Source organism: Schistocerca nitens, chromosome 9 (genome assembly GCF_023898315.1).
Source record: "Schistocerca nitens isolate TAMUIC-IGC-003100 chromosome 9, iqSchNite1.1, whole genome shotgun sequence".
NCBI classification, from domain to species: Eukaryota; Metazoa; Arthropoda; class Insecta; order Orthoptera; family Acrididae; genus Schistocerca; species Schistocerca nitens.
The window spans coordinates 16,008,730-16,029,733 of NC_064622.1; the positions used below are offsets into that span (position 1 = coordinate 16,008,730).

The following is a 21,004-nucleotide window of genomic DNA, read 5'->3' on the forward strand; positions in this document are numbered from 1 at the left end:
ACGTCATAAATGTTGCGCAATACTTTAAAAATCAAGCAAATTACCTAAAACGTTTCTAGCATGTCAGGAGTAATACTAAATCAACATGTGTTGAATGTCAGTTTAATAACTTTAACCATTTTCGAAATTTGGACCTTTTTCTGTAAAAATCATTGGCGCAACATAAAAGAGCTAGAGACTTAAAAATTTATATTTACATTCCTTTTCCATAATAATGTAATAGAAACAGTACTTTGGATCTCACAAATTAAGATTTTTGTTGAAATTCATAATTTTCTGGTTTTCGTCTTAAAAATTAAGGAAGCAAGATAGATTAAGTAGGCTAATAAATAAGGCTAGGATGTTTATATTTAAGTAGAATGGAGATCCGCTATAACCATAAAGATGTGAGAAGTTTCATTTGAATAACTATAAAACTATAGCGATAGCGTATCTCCAGAGGGCAAGTTCAGAGCTCGTCTACTGCGTGCAATGTAATTAAATGAATTCTCTCGCCCAAAATATTTAACTTAGCCACGTCAAACTTTTATTATGGTTACTTACCTGTGTGTTAAATGCGGATTTAAATTGAGAGCTTCATCTGCCATCAGCAAAAGAAGCTATGATTTATTCGGTAACTTGAAGTGGTGCATTACTAGCCCAGCGGCTAGTCGGGAGAGCCGATTTGATCAGGCGTTCCCTTAGCCGTCCGCACCGCGGCTTTATATATAAGAATGCTGCACGAGGAAGCAAGGCCCCAGTTCTCTCCAGACGCTGAATAGCACACCATCTGTGTCGGGAGTCGCGTCGCATCGGTATCATTGCTATAAACAGCCTCGGATGCCGTATTAAGTTACTCGGGTTACGCGTAACCATGAAATCATTTTCGAGTGAAGTGTTAATTCTGGAATGATTTTAATTATCTAGCTTCAGTTTGCGTATGTCGTATTTTCACATGCCATCGTGGGACACACATTCTACCATTATTTAGCGTGGCGTTTGATGAACATTATCATCAAATTATGGCGAGCATTCACTTAAACATTTAATTTGGACAGTTATAGTTGCATCAGCGCATTAGACTCTGAACTGCTCTGTTAGTCAGATTGTGTGGATTCTTTTTTTTTTTCATCTTTGATCGTTTTTTGATTATGAATCCCAGACAATCTCCTAATTCCTTAGAGCTATAAGCTGTAGCTATAAGTGTATTTCTCAGATGAAGTGGGCACTAGGAATTCTAATTACAGGCTTCACGTTTTGCTAATCACTTTCTGGTTGCCAAAATTGTAGTTAGAGATCCAATGTTGAGAACGGCAAAACAACAGCATAAATAATAGGAACAGTTATATAACAGTTAATTCCACCCGCCGCCCCACATATGGTAAAACGGCAGGGAATTGCATCTTTTCTACATTACATTCAACATTACAATAAATATCAACATTTATTTTCCACCCGCCGCCCCACATATGGTTAATCGGCCGTGAAGTGTTTCTACATTCTACAAAATTTTCAACCACCATAAATTTTCTAACCGCCGCCCCACATATGGTGCATCGGCCGGGAAAATAAAGAAATTGAGTAAAAGTGAAAGTGATTTTTAAATATTCGGATTCGGGAGTGAAATGCGACACGCAACTGAGTAATAGAACAGTGAAAGTGTTACGTGTGCATGTGGACGACGCAATTGGATCAACAACGCATCTGGATTGACGGAGCTGGCACTGAGTCTAGCGGCGCTGCCGGCGCAGTCGTCCGTCGGAGCAGCCGGAGCCGCACCTGCAGTTGTGGGTCACGTAAACACACAACAGCCGTTGGAGTGCCATCTGCAGTTCAACGCGTTGCGTCGCATCAGTAATCGTGGTACGCCGCGCAGGCAACGCCATACGTCATGCAGAAGGAACAAAGTTAAGTGAAAAGCTGTTAAAACTTTTACTAACCTGCACTAAAAGACTGTCGGAAATGGAACTGCCAGAAGAAACCAAGGTTAAACTTAAATCAGAGCCTATGTCTGTTGAAGGAACTGTAAATCCAGACAACGGTTCAAGTGTAAATATGCATGAAAGTAGTAATGTTAAAGTGAAATATGAAGTATTGTCTCCTGACAGTAGTGTGGAAAGGGGCAATGATTCAGTAATACAGACCCCTGTAGTAAAGCAGAAAGCAGAAATTGTTAATTTATTGGATGATAGTTTATCTGATGAGTTAAAAACGAAACAGTCATCACAGATGGTAGAGTTTAAACAGGAGAAGTTATATATGACTGATCAATCAGAAGTTTCATTGAGTTTTGATGATTCTGGTATTGGAGCTAGTTTTTTGTCACCCAAAGATGCTGGGGCTATTGATTTAAATGTTATATTACAAGCAATAGCTGCCACCGGTTGCAAAATGTCTCAAGTTGCGATTAAGATTCTGTTACGGGCCATTAATACACAATATTAAACAAAAGAGTCCCAACAATATCCTCCGGGAACATCTGAAGTGACTTTTACATCTTTCAATCACCCTCATGCACTGTACCCTACTCTCTGTCCCTACCAACAAATCCTCAGTCCAGTCATGCCCCATATGATCGCAGTTGGAATTATTCTGCGTCTTTTTCAGAAATTACAAAAATTATTTCGGAAACGTAGGGGTTTCGCAAATGTGAAAAACTATTCCAAGGTACAACATGGTAATGTACCTACGAACAAATACTCTATTCTGATTTAAAACTGCTGCAGTACTGTATTGAACAGTCTGTGTGTTATGTTATTACTCTATCACATACCAAAGTGAAAACAAACTAAGAAGAAATATAATCGGAAAAAAATGGTTCAAATGGCTCTGAGCAGTATGGGACTTAACATCTGAGGTCATCAGTCTCTAGAACTTAGAACTACTTAAACCTAACTAACCTAAGGACATCACACACATCTATGCCCGAGGCAGGATTCGAACCTGCGTCCGTAGAAGTCGCGCGGTTCCGGACTGAAGCGCCTAGAACCGCTCGGCCACCACGGCCGGCTATAATCGGAAACCAATTACAATCTTGAAACAGAAGCTTTGAGCAAATAAAACAAATTTCCGTTTTCAAGCCAGAGAAAATTGTTAAGACATTAAAGAAATCCAGTTCATTTGCAAATACCACGTATTCCATTGTACAGAGATCTTCTGGTTCAAGGTACAAGATGGTGCACGACTGACGAAGCGTGCCTTACCCGTCTGTACGACATGTTACTAATTTTAAAAAAATACATAATTTTACTTGCCATAAACCGCCATTACTAAAGAATTAACGGTATCTTCAAAATAATTTGAATGAACACTGAGGTGTCAAAAGTCATGGGACACCTCCTAAACCGAGCGAGGTGGCGCAGTGGTTAGCACACTGGATTCGCATCCGGGAGGACGACGGTTCAATCCCGCGTCCGGCCATCCTGATTTAGGTTTTCTGTGATTTTCCTAAAACGCTCTAGGCAAATGCTGGGATGGTTCCTTTGAAAGGGCACGGCCGACTTCCTTCCCCATCCTTCCCTAACCCGATGAGACCGATGACCTTGCTGTTTGGCCTCTTCCCCCAAACAACCCAACCCCAACACCTCCTAATATCGTGTCGGCTCTCCTTTTGCTCGACGGAGTGCGGCAACTCGACGTAGCATGCGCTCAACAAGATTTGAAACTCCCCTGCAGAAATATTGAGGCATGCTGTCTCTACAGCCGTCCATAACTGCGGAAATGTTGCCGGAGCAGGTGTTTTTGCACGAACTGACTCTCGTTTATGTCCTATAAATGTTCGGTGGGATCCTTATCGGGTAATCTGGGTGGTCAAATCTTTCGCTCGGGTTGTACAGAATTTTCTTCAGACCAGTGGCGAGAACTGTGGCCCACTGATGTGGCGTACTGTCATCCATAAAAATTCCATGGCTTTTTCGGAACAAAAGTCCATGAATAGTTGCACATGGTCCCCAAGCAACCAGACATAACTATTTGTAGTCAATGATCGGTTAGGTTGGACTAAGAGACGCAGTCCACTCCATGGAAACACAGCCCACACCATTATGCAGCCACCAGCCGCGTGCTCAGTGCCTCTTGACAACTTGGGTGCATGTCGGCGTTGTCTCTCAGGCACTCTCCCACCCAACGATCAGCTCTTACCAACTGCAGTCGGGACTCATCTGACCAGGCCACGGTTTCACTGTTGTCTAGGATCCAACCGATACGGTCTCGAGTCCAGGAGATGCGCTGCAGGCGATGTCGCGCTGTCAGCAAAGACACTCACGCCGGCCCATTAACGCCACATTCCGCCTACACTGTCGTAACAGGTACCGTTTGTCGGACGTCCCACGTTGATTTATGCGGTTATTTCACGCAGTGTTGCTTGTCTGTTAGCACTGACATTACGCAAGCGCCACTGCTCTGGGTAGTTTAGTGAATGCCATTGGCCACTGTTTCGTCCGTGGTGAAAGGTAATTCCCGAAATGTGGCATTCTCGGCGCACTCTTGACACTATGGATCTCGGAGTATCCAATTACCTCCCAATTTCCGAAAGGGATTGTCCCACGCGTGTAGCTCCGAATACCATGCCGCGTTCAAAGTCTGTCAGTTCAGCATTCTCAGTTGCAGACGTGAGAGTCGGCTCACCTGCTCACAGCTGGCCATGCAACGCAACAAGAGTCAACCACGCTGAACGCTAAAGGAGACATGGCTGCCGCACCACACTGTTATATGTGTAGTAACAAGAAGCTCTATAAAATATGTACCTCTCTGATATTGTTTTCCTGAGCCTGCACACTCGCCATGAGCTAACTGCTGCAAACCAACCCTGCACAGAAGTGGCTCTTCAAGCTGTGCCACTTCATTTGGTGTCAGATATGGTTATTTACGAGTAAGCTCATTTGATGTTCTGACATATTGTTCACAGCCAAATGTGGAATAACAATTCCAGGCCTTGGCAGTGTTGAAACTGCCTGGCGCAGCCTGCAAGGGCGCACACGTTTCCACTGCATCGGCATGATTGTGGTGCTCTTTCTGGACTGCCTCGCAATGCATAAACTTCCCTGCTGCTGCAACTGGCATCCTGAAGTCTTGATGGCTACCTTGTGCTTATGGCTTCCTCAGTTACTGTGAGTCAGCTGCTATTTTCCACAGTAACACCCAAGTAGTAATGGTGCTACGTTAGTAATGAAAGTAGCGATGAAAGTTGAGGGAGAGTGTCTGAATCATACGTTTGGGACGAGTCTATGGTGTAGTAGGTTGTGTCTGAAGAGGAGGTATATAACAGTAAGGAATGGTGTAACTGAAAGCTTCAGTTAGTTCACCCAAACTTCTGGTAGAAGAAAAGTGGTTTTACTGCTAAAGTTCTTTAAAGGTGGCAGATTGCACACTGTGACTATCAACTTAAACAGTTGACACAACGTTGCTAGGACAGAAATGTGACAAGACAATATGATATAACGAATAACATTGATTAAGAGTGCTTCAAGCGTTAAGAGGGTATGTGATGTTGCTTCAGTGATAACAAGGTCGATTCAAATTCACAAAGATCTTGGCGGTATTAGCCAGTTGTTAGTATGACGTTCCAACCTCTCCGTCCAAGTTGCATGCAGTGATTCATTCGGTAGGATGCCATACAACCCTTGTATCCACTCCTGGAGCGAGTTCTCCCACAACTATTATAACTAGCCCTTGATATCCTCGACAGATAGACTGGGGTAGAATTGAGGTCCAAGATAGCCCCACACATGCTCTAGCAGAGACAGATCTTGGGACGTTACTGGCCACGGATGTACCTCAGCCTCAGACAGATAGGTTGTAGACACCCTGCCTCCACATGTTTTACATGTGGAGGCAGGGTGTCCGTACCCTCAATCACTACCAGGCGTGGCCTGAAGTCATACCAGGTGCCCCCCCTCCAAATCCGAGCCTCTCCAAAACAGTGGGAGAAAGGGACCTGTCCGCACATCGTGACATATCCGTTGACATGTAGCTGGATAGTGAGCGGGATGGTAGCGTGGTTTGATAGACTGTGTAACCCACACAAGTGTGGAAGTGTTATAAGGGGTCCTTGATCCCTTATTCAGCGTTATTGTGAACTTGTACATGTAACGAATGTACGCAGACATCCATTATCGAAATCTAGGAAGCGACAGTACTGTGTGGTTAATGTTGTTGTTCAGTTGTTAAAATTGTGGGAGAGAAGTCAGTGAGGCAATGACAAAAACGACAGCTGAACAAATAACCGGTTACCGTGAGCAGACCGTAAGCAAAGAGTAATAATTACACGAACTGGCGAGGAAGTGTATTGTCTGTTTAGCATGAATATAAAATAGAGTTGTGGAGCAGAATATAAATGAAAGTTACAGCAGTGTTTGGATCAACCACGATACCTGCTGTTAGACTGTCATGTCGACTGGATCACGCTGTTGGACAGGTGTGTGTATTAGCAGAGCGGCATATGCCAATTAATATTTGAATTTGTCTGGTGTATGTGGAGATTAAGAGTGGGTAAATTTAAAGTGTCTCTTATTTGGTGTGCAAAAGGAATATATATCTCTCTAATTTGAAAACTTAACAATGTCTCTAACTGTGTTGCAACCTATAATTCAATCAATAGTCGTATGGAACCATGATACTATTGAAACGCCTCTGTCGTCAGGCCAGTTATCACTAGCCATTAGGCACGATAATAAACACAAAATGTCGGCTACTTTCATACATTTGGCAATCAAAAATCAGCAGTATTACAGAGTCCATAAATATTCTGTGGAAGCATGATAGTGAAAGATACAGTATTCTGTCACTGGCATGAATGGCTTCAGAGTATTTGGTGACGAAGGAAATTTTGACTGCATTGCCTTCAGACGCTGTCTATATGTAGGGTATGAATGGCTACAAAAATTAGCTGTGGATCATGGTTGAGGGCATCAGTGTTGCTTAAGTGGGTGGGTGGATCATCAGGGATAACAAGTGGGCGAGGTTTTACAGTCGTGAGTTGATTAATCATTGTTAGATCCTATATTTGTATAAACACGTTTTATTAGGTTGACTGGGGAGTGTTCGTATTACTTATATCCAACATATAAATAATAAGGCAACTATCAGTCTCTCTTGGTGGACTTGCTGCTGGTCCTCTTAGCTTTGGATCCGCCAGCAGTCCGCTTCAGTAGCCGCAGTCCGGCCCTGATTGCGATCCCCGCCGCTAGGAGCAGCACCGCGGCTGCGGCTACCAGCACGGCGACGACATCTAGCAGCAAGTACTGGTACCAGGCGAGGTCCAGCGCCGCGGACCTGAGGTGTGGCGCCCCCTGGTGCCTGATCACGTACTCTGTCCAGTAGACAGCCTCGTCCAGCGGCTTCACCGGCCGGTCGTTGAAGATCCTGGACAACCGCTGGGCTTTCTCTCGGTACCTGCACACCGAGAATCAACAGATAGAGAAACTACAGCTCTTGAAATTAACTACAGCTATTGTTACTGGAATACAGATGATTTAGATAACAGAATATTTATACTTCAGTAGGCATCACATACAGACAGTAAATCATACACTGTTGTCACTAACGGCTATACTTCTCCAGAGAAAGGATGCTTACGCTTGTATACAAATTATGTTTCTATATTTACGTATGTTGTATACTTTCAGGTTACTGACCTTTGGCTAGTATGTCCCAGTCTTCAGCTGTCCCTTCTATTCGGCTCCTGTATATCCCCACACAGTGGCCTATTAACTATTAATGGACGCCATAACAGATGAATGATTTATCAACCCCTTATCCTGGTATGTGGTCCAAAAGACCTTTCTTCATGCATTCATTCTCATAACTCTTCATTTGATACCTATCGAGTTAATTTTCAATATTGCCATAGCCACAGCCGCAGAGACTATTGGATATGCCAGCCACAGCAGGAGTTACTCTCTACACATACAATGTACTTTAGTTTTGGTTTGCACGGCTTGTACGGGGAAGTGAATTGTGTCTGTGTAATTAATTGTGTTCACTAGTGTATACTAACTTATTCGACGGTTTTGCATAAGTTTTACTGCATATTGAGGGACTGATTGAGGGACCATGTGTGTTTCGAGGATGCAGGCTGAACTTCAGCATCGACATCAACGACACATTTACCCACGGCAACGGATGGTTAACTGTAGCCATTGTACGTGGAGGTAGCGGGGTTCCATCAGTTGCAGGCCTCGAGAGTTTCGTCGATCGCGATATCATCGCCTACCGAACCTACCATATTGGAGAATTGGCAAATAAAGACTTCGGAAAATCTGTCTATACCTCACCTTCCCCATTATCCCTTTATACTAGAAGTAGACGTAAGATATCTGTTAATGAATCTGTGTATATATGGTCTAAAGGCAAAGGTGTATGTGAATATGTAAAGTTCGTTGGAGATTGTACTTTGTATTTTCACAAATAAATTGATCTGTAGCGTAGCTTAAAAACGGATAAGTTTTACTGCATATATATATATATGCCATCTGCAGTTCAACGCGTTGCGTCGCATCAGTAATCGTGGTACGCCGCGCAGGCAACGCCATACGTCATGCAGAAGGAACAAAGTTAAGTGAAAAGCTGTTAAAACTTTTACTAACCTGCACTAAAAGACTGTCGGAAATGGAACTGCCAGAAGAAACCAAGGTTAAACTTAAATCAGAGCCTATGTCTGTTGAAGGAACTGTAAATCCAGACAACGGTTCAAGTGTAAATATGCATGAAAGTAGTAATGTTAAAGTGAAATATGAAGTATTGTCTCCTGACAGTAGTGTGGAAAGGGGCAATGATTCAGTAATACAGACCCCTGTAGTAAAGCAGAAAGCAGAAATTGTTAATTTATTGGATGATAGTTTATCTGATGAGTTAAAAACGAAACAGTCATCACAGATGGTAGAGTTTAAACAGGAGAAGTTATATATGACTGATCAATCAGAAGTTTCATTGAGTTTTGATGATTCTGGTATTGGAGCTAGTTTTTTGTCACCCAAAGATGCTGGGGCTATTGATTTAAATGTTATATTACAAGCAATAGCTGCCACCGGTTGCAAAATGTCTCAAGTTGCGATTAAGATTCTGTTACGGGCCATTAATACACAATATTAAACAAAAGAGTCCCAACAATATCCTCCGGGAACATCTGAAGTGACTTTTACATCTTTCAATCACCCTCATGCACTGTACCCTACTCTCTGTCCCTACCAACAAATCCTCAGTCCAGTCATGCCCCATATGATCGCAGTTGGAATTATTCTGCGTCTTTTTCAGAAATTACAAAAATTATTTCGGAAACGTAGGGGTTTCGCAAATGTGAAAAACTATTCCAAGGTACAACATGGTAATGTACCTACGAACAAATACTCTATTCTGATTTAAAACTGCTGCAGTACTGTATTGAACAGTCTGTGTGTTATGTTATTACTCTATCACATACCAAAGTGAAAACAAACTAAGAAGAAATATAATCGGAAAAAAATGGTTCAAATGGCTCTGAGCAGTATGGGACTTAACATCTGAGGTCATCAGTCTCTAGAACTTAGAACTACTTAAACCTAACTAACCTAAGGACATCACACACATCTATGCCCGAGGCAGGATTCGAACCTGCGTCCGTAGAAGTCGCGCGGTTCCGGACTGAAGCGCCTAGAACCGCTCGGCCACCACGGCCGGCTATAATCGGAAACCAATTACAATCTTGAAACAGAAGCTTTGAGCAAATAAAACAAATTTCCGTTTTCAAGCCAGAGAAAATTGTTAAGACATTAAAGAAATCCAGTTCATTTGCAAATACCACGTATTCCATTGTACAGAGATCTTCTGGTTCAAGGTACAAGATGGTGCACGACTGACGAAGCGTGCCTTACCCGTCTGTACGACATGTTACTAATTTTAAAAAAATACATAATTTTACTTGCCATAAACCGCCATTACTAAAGAATTAACGGTATCTTCAAAATAATTTGAATGAACACTGAGGTGTCAAAAGTCATGGGACACCTCCTAAACCGAGCGAGGTGGCGCAGTGGTTAGCACACTGGATTCGCATCCGGGAGGACGACGGTTCAATCCCGCGTCCGGCCATCCTGATTTAGGTTTTCTGTGATTTTCCTAAAACGCTCTAGGCAAATGCTGGGATGGTTCCTTTGAAAGGGCACGGCCGACTTCCTTCCCCATCCTTCCCTAACCCGATGAGACCGATGACCTTGCTGTTTGGCCTCTTCCCCCAAACAACCCAACCCCAACACCTCCTAATATCGTGTCGGCTCTCCTTTTGCTCGACGGAGTGCGGCAACTCGACGTAGCATGCGCTCAACAAGATTTGAAACTCCCCTGCAGAAATATTGAGGCATGCTGTCTCTACAGCCGTCCATAACTGCGGAAATGTTGCCGGAGCAGGTGTTTTTGCACGAACTGACTCTCGTTTATGTCCTATAAATGTTCGGTGGGATCCTTATCGGGTAATCTGGGTGGTCAAATCTTTCGCTCGGGTTGTACAGAATTTTCTTCAGACCAGTGGCGAGAACTGTGGCCCACTGATGTGGCGTACTGTCATCCATAAAAATTCCATGGCTTTTTCGGAACAAAAGTCCATGAATAGTTGCACATGGTCCCCAAGCAACCAGACATAACTATTTGTAGTCAATGATCGGTTAGGTTGGACTAAGAGACGCAGTCCACTCCATGGAAACACAGCCCACACCATTATGCAGCCACCAGCCGCGTGCTCAGTGCCTCTTGACAACTTGGGTGCATGTCGGCGTTGTCTCTCAGGCACTCTCCCACCCAACGATCAGCTCTTACCAACTGCAGTCGGGACTCATCTGACCAGGCCACGGTTTCACTGTTGTCTAGGATCCAACCGATACGGTCTCGAGTCCAGGAGATGCGCTGCAGGCGATGTCGCGCTGTCAGCAAAGACACTCACGCCGGCCCATTAACGCCACATTCCGCCTACACTGTCGTAACAGGTACCGTTTGTCGGACGTCCCACGTTGATTTATGCGGTTATTTCACGCAGTGTTGCTTGTCTGTTAGCACTGACATTACGCAAGCGCCACTGCTCTGGGTAGTTTAGTGAATGCCATTGGCCACTGTTTCGTCCGTGGTGAAAGGTAATTCCCGAAATGTGGCATTCTCGGCGCACTCTTGACACTATGGATCTCGGAGTATCCAATTACCTCCCAATTTCCGAAAGGGATTGTCCCACGCGTGTAGCTCCGAATACCATGCCGCGTTCAAAGTCTGTCAGTTCAGCATTCTCAGTTGCAGACGTGAGAGTCGGCTCACCTGCTCACAGCTGGCCATGCAACGCAACAAGAGTCAACCACGCTGAACGCTAAAGGAGACATGGCTGCCGCACCACACTGTTATATGTGTAGTAACAAGAAGCTCTATAAAATATGTACCTCTCTGATATTGTTTTCCTGAGCCTGCACACTCGCCATGAGCTAACTGCTGCAAACCAACCCTGCACAGAAGTGGCTCTTCAAGCTGTGCCACTTCATTTGGTGTCAGATATGGTTATTTACGAGTAAGCTCATTTGATGTTCTGACATATTGTTCACAGCCAAATGTGGAATAACAATTCCAGGCCTTGGCAGTGTTGAAACTGCCTGGCGCAGCCTGCAAGGGCGCACACGTTTCCACTGCATCGGCATGATTGTGGTGCTCTTTCTGGACTGCCTCGCAATGCATAAACTTCCCTGCTGCTGCAACTGGCATCCTGAAGTCTTGATGGCTACCTTGTGCTTATGGCTTCCTCAGTTACTGTGAGTCAGCTGCTATTTTCCACAGTAACACCCAAGTAGTAATGGTGCTACGTTAGTAATGAAAGTAGCGATGAAAGTTGAGGGAGAGTGTCTGAATCATACGTTTGGGACGAGTCTATGGTGTAGTAGGTTGTGTCTGAAGAGGAGGTATATAACAGTAAGGAATGGTGTAACTGAAAGCTTCAGTTAGTTCACCCAAACTTCTGGTAGAAGAAAAGTGGTTTTACTGCTAAAGTTCTTTAAAGGTGGCAGATTGCACACTGTGACTATCAACTTAAACAGTTGACACAACGTTGCTAGGACAGAAATGTGACAAGACAATATGATATAACGAATAACATTGATTAAGAGTGCTTCAAGCGTTAAGAGGGTATGTGATGTTGCTTCAGTGATAACAAGGTCGATTCAAATTCACAAAGATCTTGGCGGTATTAGCCAGTTGTTAGTATGACGTTCCAACCTCTCCGTCCAAGTTGCATGCAGTGATTCATTCGGTAGGATGCCATACAACCCTTGTATCCACTCCTGGAGCGAGTTCTCCCACAACTATTATAACTAGCCCTTGATATCCTCGACAGATAGACTGGGGTAGAATTGAGGTCCAAGATAGCCCCACACATGCTCTAGCAGAGACAGATCTTGGGACGTTACTGGCCACGGATGTACCTCAGCCTCAGACAGATAGGTTGTAGACACCCTGCCTCCACATGTTTTACATGTGGAGGCAGGGTGTCCGTACCCTCAATCACTACCAGGCGTGGCCTGAAGTCATACCAGGTGCCCCCCCTCCAAATCCGAGCCTCTCCAAAACAGTGGGAGAAAGGGACCTGTCCGCACATCGTGACATATCCGTTGACATGTAGCTGGATAGTGAGCGGGATGGTAGCGTGGTTTGATAGACTGTGTAACCCACACAAGTGTGGAAGTGTTATAAGGGGTCCTTGATCCCTTATTCAGCGTTATTGTGAACTTGTACATGTAACGAATGTACGCAGACATCCATTATCGAAATCTAGGAAGCGACAGTACTGTGTGGTTAATGTTGTTGTTCAGTTGTTAAAATTGTGGGAGAGAAGTCAGTGAGGCAATGACAAAAACGACAGCTGAACAAATAACCGGTTACCGTGAGCAGACCGTAAGCAAAGAGTAATAATTACACGAACTGGCGAGGAAGTGTATTGTCTGTTTAGCATGAATATAAAATAGAGTTGTGGAGCAGAATATAAATGAAAGTTACAGCAGTGTTTGGATCAACCACGATACCTGCTGTTAGACTGTCATGTCGACTGGATCACGCTGTTGGACAGGTGTGTGTATTAGCAGAGCGGCATATGCCAATTAATATTTGAATTTGTCTGGTGTATGTGGAGATTAAGAGTGGGTAAATTTAAAGTGTCTCTTATTTGGTGTGCAAAAGGAATATATATCTCTCTAATTTGAAAACTTAACAATGTCTCTAACTGTGTTGCAACCTATAATTCAATCAATAGTCGTATGGAACCATGATACTATTGAAACGCCTCTGTCGTCAGGCCAGTTATCACTAGCCATTAGGCACGATAATAAACACAAAATGTCGGCTACTTTCATACATTTGGCAATCAAAAATCAGCAGTATTACAGAGTCCATAAATATTCTGTGGAAGCATGATAGTGAAAGATACAGTATTCTGTCACTGGCATGAATGGCTTCAGAGTATTTGGTGACGAAGGAAATTTTGACTGCATTGCCTTCAGACGCTGTCTATATGTAGGGTATGAATGGCTACAAAAATTAGCTGTGGATCATGGTTGAGGGCATCAGTGTTGCTTAAGTGGGTGGGTGGATCATCAGGGATAACAAGTGGGCGAGGTTTTACAGTCGTGAGTTGATTAATCATTGTTAGATCCTATATTTGTATAAACACGTTTTATTAGGTTGACTGGGGAGTGTTCGTATTACTTATATCCAACATATAAATAATAAGGCAACTATCAGTCTCTCTTGGTGGACTTGCTGCTGGTCCTCTTAGCTTTGGATCCGCCAGCAGTCCGCTTCAGTAGCCGCAGTCCGGCCCTGATTGCGATCCCCGCCGCTAGGAGCAGCACCGCGGCTGCGGCTACCAGCACGGCGACGACATCTAGCAGCAAGTACTGGTACCAGGCGAGGTCCAGCGCCGCGGACCTGAGGTGTGGCGCCCCCTGGTGCCTGATCACGTACTCTGTCCAGTAGACAGCCTCGTCCAGCGGCTTCACCGGCCGGTCGTTGAAGATCCTGGACAACCGCTGGGCTTTCTCTCGGTACCTGCACACCGAGAATCAACAGATAGAGAAACTACAGCTCTTGAAATTAACTACAGCTATTGTTACTGGAATACAGATGATTTAGATAACAGAATATTTATACTTCAGTAGGCATCACATACAGACAGTAAATCATACACTGTTGTCACTAACGGCTATACTTCTCCAGAGAAAGGATGCTTACGCTTGTATACAAATTATGTTTCTATATTTACGTATGTTGTATACTTTCAGGTTACTGACCTTTGGCTAGTATGTCCCAGTCTTCAGCTGTCCCTTCTATTCGGCTCCTGTATATCCCCACACAGTGGCCTATTAACTGTTAATGGACGCCATAACAGATGAATGATTTATCAACCCCTTATCCTGGTATGTGGTCCAAAAGACCTTTCTTCATGCATTCATTCTCATAACTCTTCATTTGATACCTATCGAGTTAATTTTCAATATTGCCATAGCCACAGCCGCAGAGACTATTGGATATGCCAGCCACAGCAGGAGTTACTCTCTACACATACAATGTACTTTAGTTTTGGTTTGCACGGCTTGTACGGGGAAGTGAATTGTGTCTGTGTAATTAATTGTGTTCACTAGTGTATACTAACTTATTCGACGGTTTTGCATAAGTTTTACTGCATATTGAGGGACTGATTGAGGGACCATGTGTGTTTCGAGGATGCAGGCTGAACTTCAGCATCGACATCAACGACACATTTACCCACGGCAACGGATGGTTAACTGTAGCCATTGTACGTGGAGGTAGCGGGGTTCCATCAGTTGCAGGCCTCGAGAGTTTCGTCGATCGCGATATCATCGCCTACCGAACCTACCATATTGGAGAATTGGCAAATAAAGACTTCGGAAAATCTGTCTATACCTCACCTTCCCCATTATCCCTTTATACTAGAAGTAGACGTAAGATATCTGTTAATGAATCTGTGTATATATGGTCTAAAGGCAAAGGTGTATGTGAATATGTAAAGTTCGTTGGAGATTGTACTTTGTATTTTCACAAATAAATTGATCTGTAGCGTAGCTTAAAAACGGATAAGTTTTACTGCATATATATATATATATATATATATATATATATATATATATATATATATATATATATAGTTTTACTGCATATATATATATATATATATATATATATATATATATATATATATATATGCAGTAAAACTTATGCAAAACCGTCGAATAAGTTATATATATATATATATATATATATATATATATATATATATATATATATATATGCAGTAAAACTTATGCAAAACCGTCGAATAAGTTAGTATACACTAGTGAACACAATTAATTACACAGACACAATTCACTTCCCTGTACAAGCCGTGCAAACAGGGTGAAAATTATTTAAACCGACAAACTCTGGGAGGTTGTAGGGGACATCAAAACAAATATTTTTCCCTAATGTCATTTTTTCCAAGGAGGATTATTTAACCCGGTGGAAGCCGTATTACGCTCTTCAGTTGTTAGAGGGCGTATTACGCTCTTCAGCTGTAGGCAACTGCTGTCCACCAGTGTAGTAGTGCATTGTCTCCGTTTACTAATGGAGCGATACACCTGGAGTGAGTACAATGATATGGTTGGCGCGTACTAAGTAGCGCACCACAACGGACGAGCTGCACAGCGGGTTTATCAATAATATCCCAATCACCGTATCCCGCATCATACGAGCTTTGCTGCTGTGAACCAACGTCTGCGTGAGACCGGGTCATTTAGCAGATTACCTGGACAGCGACACCGTCGCACGGCAAGAACGCTCCAATTTGAGGAAGCTGTCTTGCAGCATGTGGAGCGGGATCCTTCAATCAGCACTCGTGCAATTGCACGTAACGTGGGGACGAATCAGACGAATGTAAAAACAGTCCTTTGAGAGCCATTGTTACTTCCATTTCACTTACTGCGTGTCCACAACCTAGAACCAGTTGATTATCCACCCAGAGCACAACTTTTGCAGTGGTACCTGGAACAGTGTGAAATACATCCTACATTTCCATCCTCTATGTTGTTTGGCGATGAAACAACCTTCGGGCGTGATGGAGTCTTCAACATGCACAATTCGCTTGTTTGGAGTGAGGATAACCCACATGCCACAGTTACTAGCACTCATCAAGTGCGGTTCTTCGTTAATGGGTGGGTTGCTGTTGTTGGGGACTGTTTGATTGGGCAGTATCTGCCACGTAGGCCATTAAATGGCAGGGGCTATTACAAGTTTCTCTCCAGAGCATTGCCAGAATAGCTGGCAGACGTCCCGCTCCCTACAAGAGAACGCATGTGGTTCCAACATGACGGGGCTCCGGCACATTTCAGTCATCGTGTGCTTCGATTTCTAGACCGACGGTTCCCAGAAACGTGAATTGGCAGAGGTGGTCCTGTACCATGGACTGCTCGATACCCAGATATGACTCCTCTGGACTTTTTTGTGTGGTGAGAGATGCGCAACCTTGTTTACGCAACTCCTGTTGCATCAGAAGAGGATCTGTTTGCCAGGATAGAAGCAGCATCAGGAACAATTCAGGATACTTCTGGGGTTTTTGCCCGTGTCAGACAGAACATGATCCAATGGTGTATCTTTGTTTACGTGTCAATGGAGGCATTTTTGAAAATCTACTGTAATTGAAATTGGGTTATGTTAATGTGTTGTCTCTTGGTTTAATTAATTTGCCGCCAGAGAAATCTTCCTCTACTGGTTTAAATACTCCTCATAGGAAAAAATGACATTAGGGAAAAATATTTGCTTTGATGTCCCCTACAACCTCACAGAGTTTGTCGGTTTAAATACTTTTCATCCTGTATATAAAAGTACGGGGACACTTTCAGTTATTTTTTGGACAAGAACAAAACATTGTACAGATATCACACATATGTCATTTTGAAGAGAAACCCTGAAAGTTTTTTTTTTTCTTGTTTATCGCCACAGTGTAGTTTAGTGATTTGCCGATAATTAGCGCTAGTCGCAACATGACGAGTTCAGAGGCGGAGTGAGCTTTCTGTGTGTTGGAGTTCGACAACAGCAAGTGTGCTACAGCTGTTCAACGGATGTTTAGAACCAAGTACGGTAAGAAGCCACCAACAAGGAAGGCCATTCCCCACTGGCGCAACAAAGCCGATACGACGGGTTGCTTGTGCCCGACAAAAAGAAGCGGACGTCCCAGTGTGAGTGAAGTGAATATGGAACGTGTAAAAGAGACATACGTAAGGAATCCAAAGAAATTGGTGTGTCGTGCATCCCATGACCTCGAAATGGCTCCAATGACAGTGTGAAAGGTCCTGCGACAGAAGCTGTCTGTGAAACCATTCAAATTGGAGCTAGTGGAGAAACTCATTGACGATGACAAAGACAAGCGTTTTGAGTTTTATTCGCAGTTGCAACAATTGAATGAGGATGGGGATGGCATTGTCGATCGCTTAATTTACAGCGATGAAGCCACTTTTCACACTAATGGGAAAGTGAACAGGCATAATTGTTGAATCTGGCGTACAAAGCATCCACACGAATGCATTGAATTTGAGCGTGCTTCCCCAAAGGTAAATATTTTTTGCGCCTTTTCACGTCGAAAACTGCATGGACCATTCTTCTTCGCCGAGAGCACTGTCACTGGATATTCCTACTTGGACATATTCCAGCACTGGCTTATGCCTCAAATGAAATAGGACTCTCCGTTCATCTTTCAGCAAGATGGGGCCCCACTCCATTCTCATCATGAAGTTCGTAGGTACTTGAAAACGGACCTGCCGCATAGACGGATCGGCCGTGCTACAGAAGGGGACAGCTGTTTCAAGAAATTGCCGCCCCGATTACCAGATCTCACTCTGTGTGACTTTTTTCTGTGGGGACACATTAAAGACCTGGTGTATGTACCGCCTCTACCACGTGATGTAGCAGAGCTCCGGTAGAGAATACGGGAAGCGGCTGCCACAGTCGACGATGCCATGCTGGGACGGGTATGGCAAGAATTCTATTACTGTATTGACATCTGCCGGGTCACTCATGGATCGCACATCGAATGTTTGTAAAAAAAATTTCAGAGTTTCTTTTCAAAATGCAATATGTATGACATCAGTACAATGTTTAATTATTGTGCAATAAATAATTGAAAGTGTTCCCGGACTTTACGTGCCCCATATATATCGTGAGGTAATAAAGTATCATACAAACACGTTGCATACGTCCAACTGACAATATGTCAATGGCAGATAGAGAAATCTCCAAGACTAAATGTAGAATTAGTTTGCCAAGGAAGAAGAATGATAAGACGTTGGCTACTGAATTTTGATGGGGAAATCAGTAAGATATTATTTGGAACTGTAGGTGAAGACGATGCCTCTTATTTTGAGGCAAAGATTGATATGTTACAGGGACAACACAAACAGCTGTTGTGGTTAACGAGAGAGTATTCACAATAGAAAAAGGGACGCTAACAAGTTTCAATCGGACATTACCTTCCATAGTGAGAAGTGAAAGGCTCTGTCAGCATGTAAGTAGAATTCTATGTACCGTCTTGACAGAAAATCCTAGGAAGTTCTGGTCTTACGTTAAGTCAGTAAGTGGCTCGAAACAGCATATCCAGACACTCCGGGATGATGATGGCATTGAAACAGAGGATGACACGCGTAAAGCTGAAATACTAAACACCTTTTTCCAAAGCTGTTTCACAGAGGAAGACCGCACTGCAGTTCCTTCTCTAAATCCTCGCACAAACGAAAAAATGGCTGACATCGAAATAAGTGTCCAAGGAATAGGAAAGCAACTGGAATCACTCAACAGAGGAAACTCCACTGGACCTGACGGGATACCAATTCGATTCTACAGCCGTGTACCGCAAGTCTCTAGAGGAACGGAAGGTTCCAAATGATTGGAAAAAAGCACAGGTAGTCCCAGTCTTCAAGAAGGGTCGTCGAGCAGATGCGCAAAACTATAGACCTATATCTCTGACGTCGATCTGTTGTAGAATTTTAGAACATGTTTTTTGCTCCAGTATCATGTCGTTTTTGGAAACCCAGAATCTACTATGTAGGAATCAACATGGATTCCGGAAACAGCGATCGTGTGAGACCCAACTCGCTTTATTTGTTCATGAGACCCAGAAAATATTAGATACAGGCTCCCAGGTAGATGCCATTTTCCTTGACTTCCGGAAGGCGTTCGATACAGTTCCGCACTGTCGCCTGATAAACAAAGTAAGAGCCTACGGAATATCAGACCAGCTGTGTGGCTGGATTGAAGAGTTTTTAGCAAACAGAACACAGCATGTTGTTCTCAATGGAGAAACGTCTACAGACGTTAAAGTAACTTCTGGCGTGCCACAGGGGAGTGTTATGGGAACATTGCTTTTCACAATATATATAAATGACCTAGTAGATAGTGTCGGAAGTTCCATGCGGCTTTTCGCGGATGATGCTGTAGTATACAGAGAAGTTGCAGCATTAGAAAATTGTAGCGAAATGCAGGAAGATCTGCAGCGGATAGGCACTTGGTGCAGGGAGTGGCAACTGACCCTTAACATAGACAAATGTAATGTATCGCGAATACATAGAAAGAAGGATCCTTTTTGTATGATTATATGATAGAGGAACAAACACTGGTAGCAGTTACTTCTGTAAAATATCTGGGAGTGTGTGTGCGGAACGATTTGAAGTGGAATGATCATATAAAATTAATTGTTGGTAAGGCGGGTACGAGGTTGAGATTCATTGGGAGAGTCCTTAGAAAATGTAGTCCATCAACAAAGGAGGTGGCTTACAAAACACTCGTTCTACCTATACTTGAGTATTGCTCATCAGTGTGGGATCCGTACCAGATCGGGTTGACGGAGGAGATAGAGAAGATCCAAAGAAGAGCGGTGCGTTTCGTCACAGGGTTATTTGGTAACCGTGATAGCATTACGGAGATGTTTAACAAACTCAAGTGGCAGACTCTGCAAGAGAGGCGCTCTGCATCGCGGTGTAGCTTGCTCGCCAGGTTTCGAGAGGGTGCGTTTCTGGATGAGGTATCAAATATATAGCTTCCCCCTACTTATACCTCCCGAGTAGATCACGAATGTAAAATTAGAGAGATTAGAGCGCGCACGGAGGCTTTCAGACAGTCGTTCTTCCCGCGAACGATACGCGACTGGAACAAGAAAGGGAGGTAATGACAGTGGCACGTAAAGTGCCCTCCGCCACACACCGTTGGGTGGCTTGCGGAGTATAAATGTAGATGTAAATGTAGATGTAATACAGTTCAAGAATTGCGCTGTTAGAAACTAACAGAAAGCTGTTATATTGATAACCATTAATTAGCAGCTAATTTAGCTTCCATGTGTCTTTAATCAGCTTGATTGGTAGTATGATTTGCTGAATACAGCAACTGTAAATGTGCAGAAAGGTATTCTGGAACCGCACAGAAGTAATCCTGTGTAAGGAGTCAAATATTTGGGGTTAATAAAAGACGACATTAAGCATAAGAGATTCCCAATAGGATGTATGGTCAATAAACGATATTCACTGCTTAAAGTAATAGATCTTGATATATTCATTGCTGGTGTAAGTAGGCTGTTTATGTTTTCTTATTGGCAATGTTACGTAGCGCTCTCTATGAAAATCACTGGCTGTGCTGTGTGCAGTCTGTGGCTAGTTTGCATTGTTGTCTGCCATTGTAGTGTTGGGCAGCGGCAGCTGGATGTTAACAGCGCGTAGCGTTGCGCAGTTGGAGGTGAGCCGGCAGCAGTGGTGGATGTGGGGAGAGAGATGGCGGAGTTTTGAAATTTGTAAGACTCGATGTCATGAACTGATATATATATTATGACTACTAAGGTAAATACATTGTTTGTTCTCTATTAAAATCTTTCATTTGCTAACTATGCCTATCGGTAGTTAGTGCCTTCCGTAGTTTGAATCTTTTATTTAGCTGGCAGTAGTGGCGCTCGCTGTATTGCAGTAGTTCGAGTAACGAAGATTTTTGTGAGGTAACTGATTTGTGA

The 21,004-nt window shown here is 43.4% G+C and overlaps 1 protein-coding gene across 33 annotated transcripts in view; it reads right to left on the minus strand.

Moving 5' to 3' along the window:
- The window catches only part of LOC126203013 (UDP-glycosyltransferase UGT5-like), a 972,471-nt gene that overhangs the window by 362,385 nt on the left and 589,082 nt on the right, over positions 1–21,004 (minus strand). For 4 of the 33 annotated variants that reach the window (XM_049937220.1, XM_049937216.1, XM_049937219.1 and 1 more), the window contains one exon: positions 7,236–7,371. The exons of 13 other annotated variants lie outside the window; for them this stretch is intronic. In XM_049937220.1, coding sequence (XP_049793177.1) covers positions 7,236–7,371 — 136 coding nt within the window. Of the gene's footprint in view, positions 1–6,987; positions 7,372–13,632; positions 14,017–21,004 lie in introns of those variants that run through there. 16 more of the 33 variants (XM_049937221.1, XM_049937215.1, XM_049937218.1 and 13 more) reach the window with 10 other exon arrangements.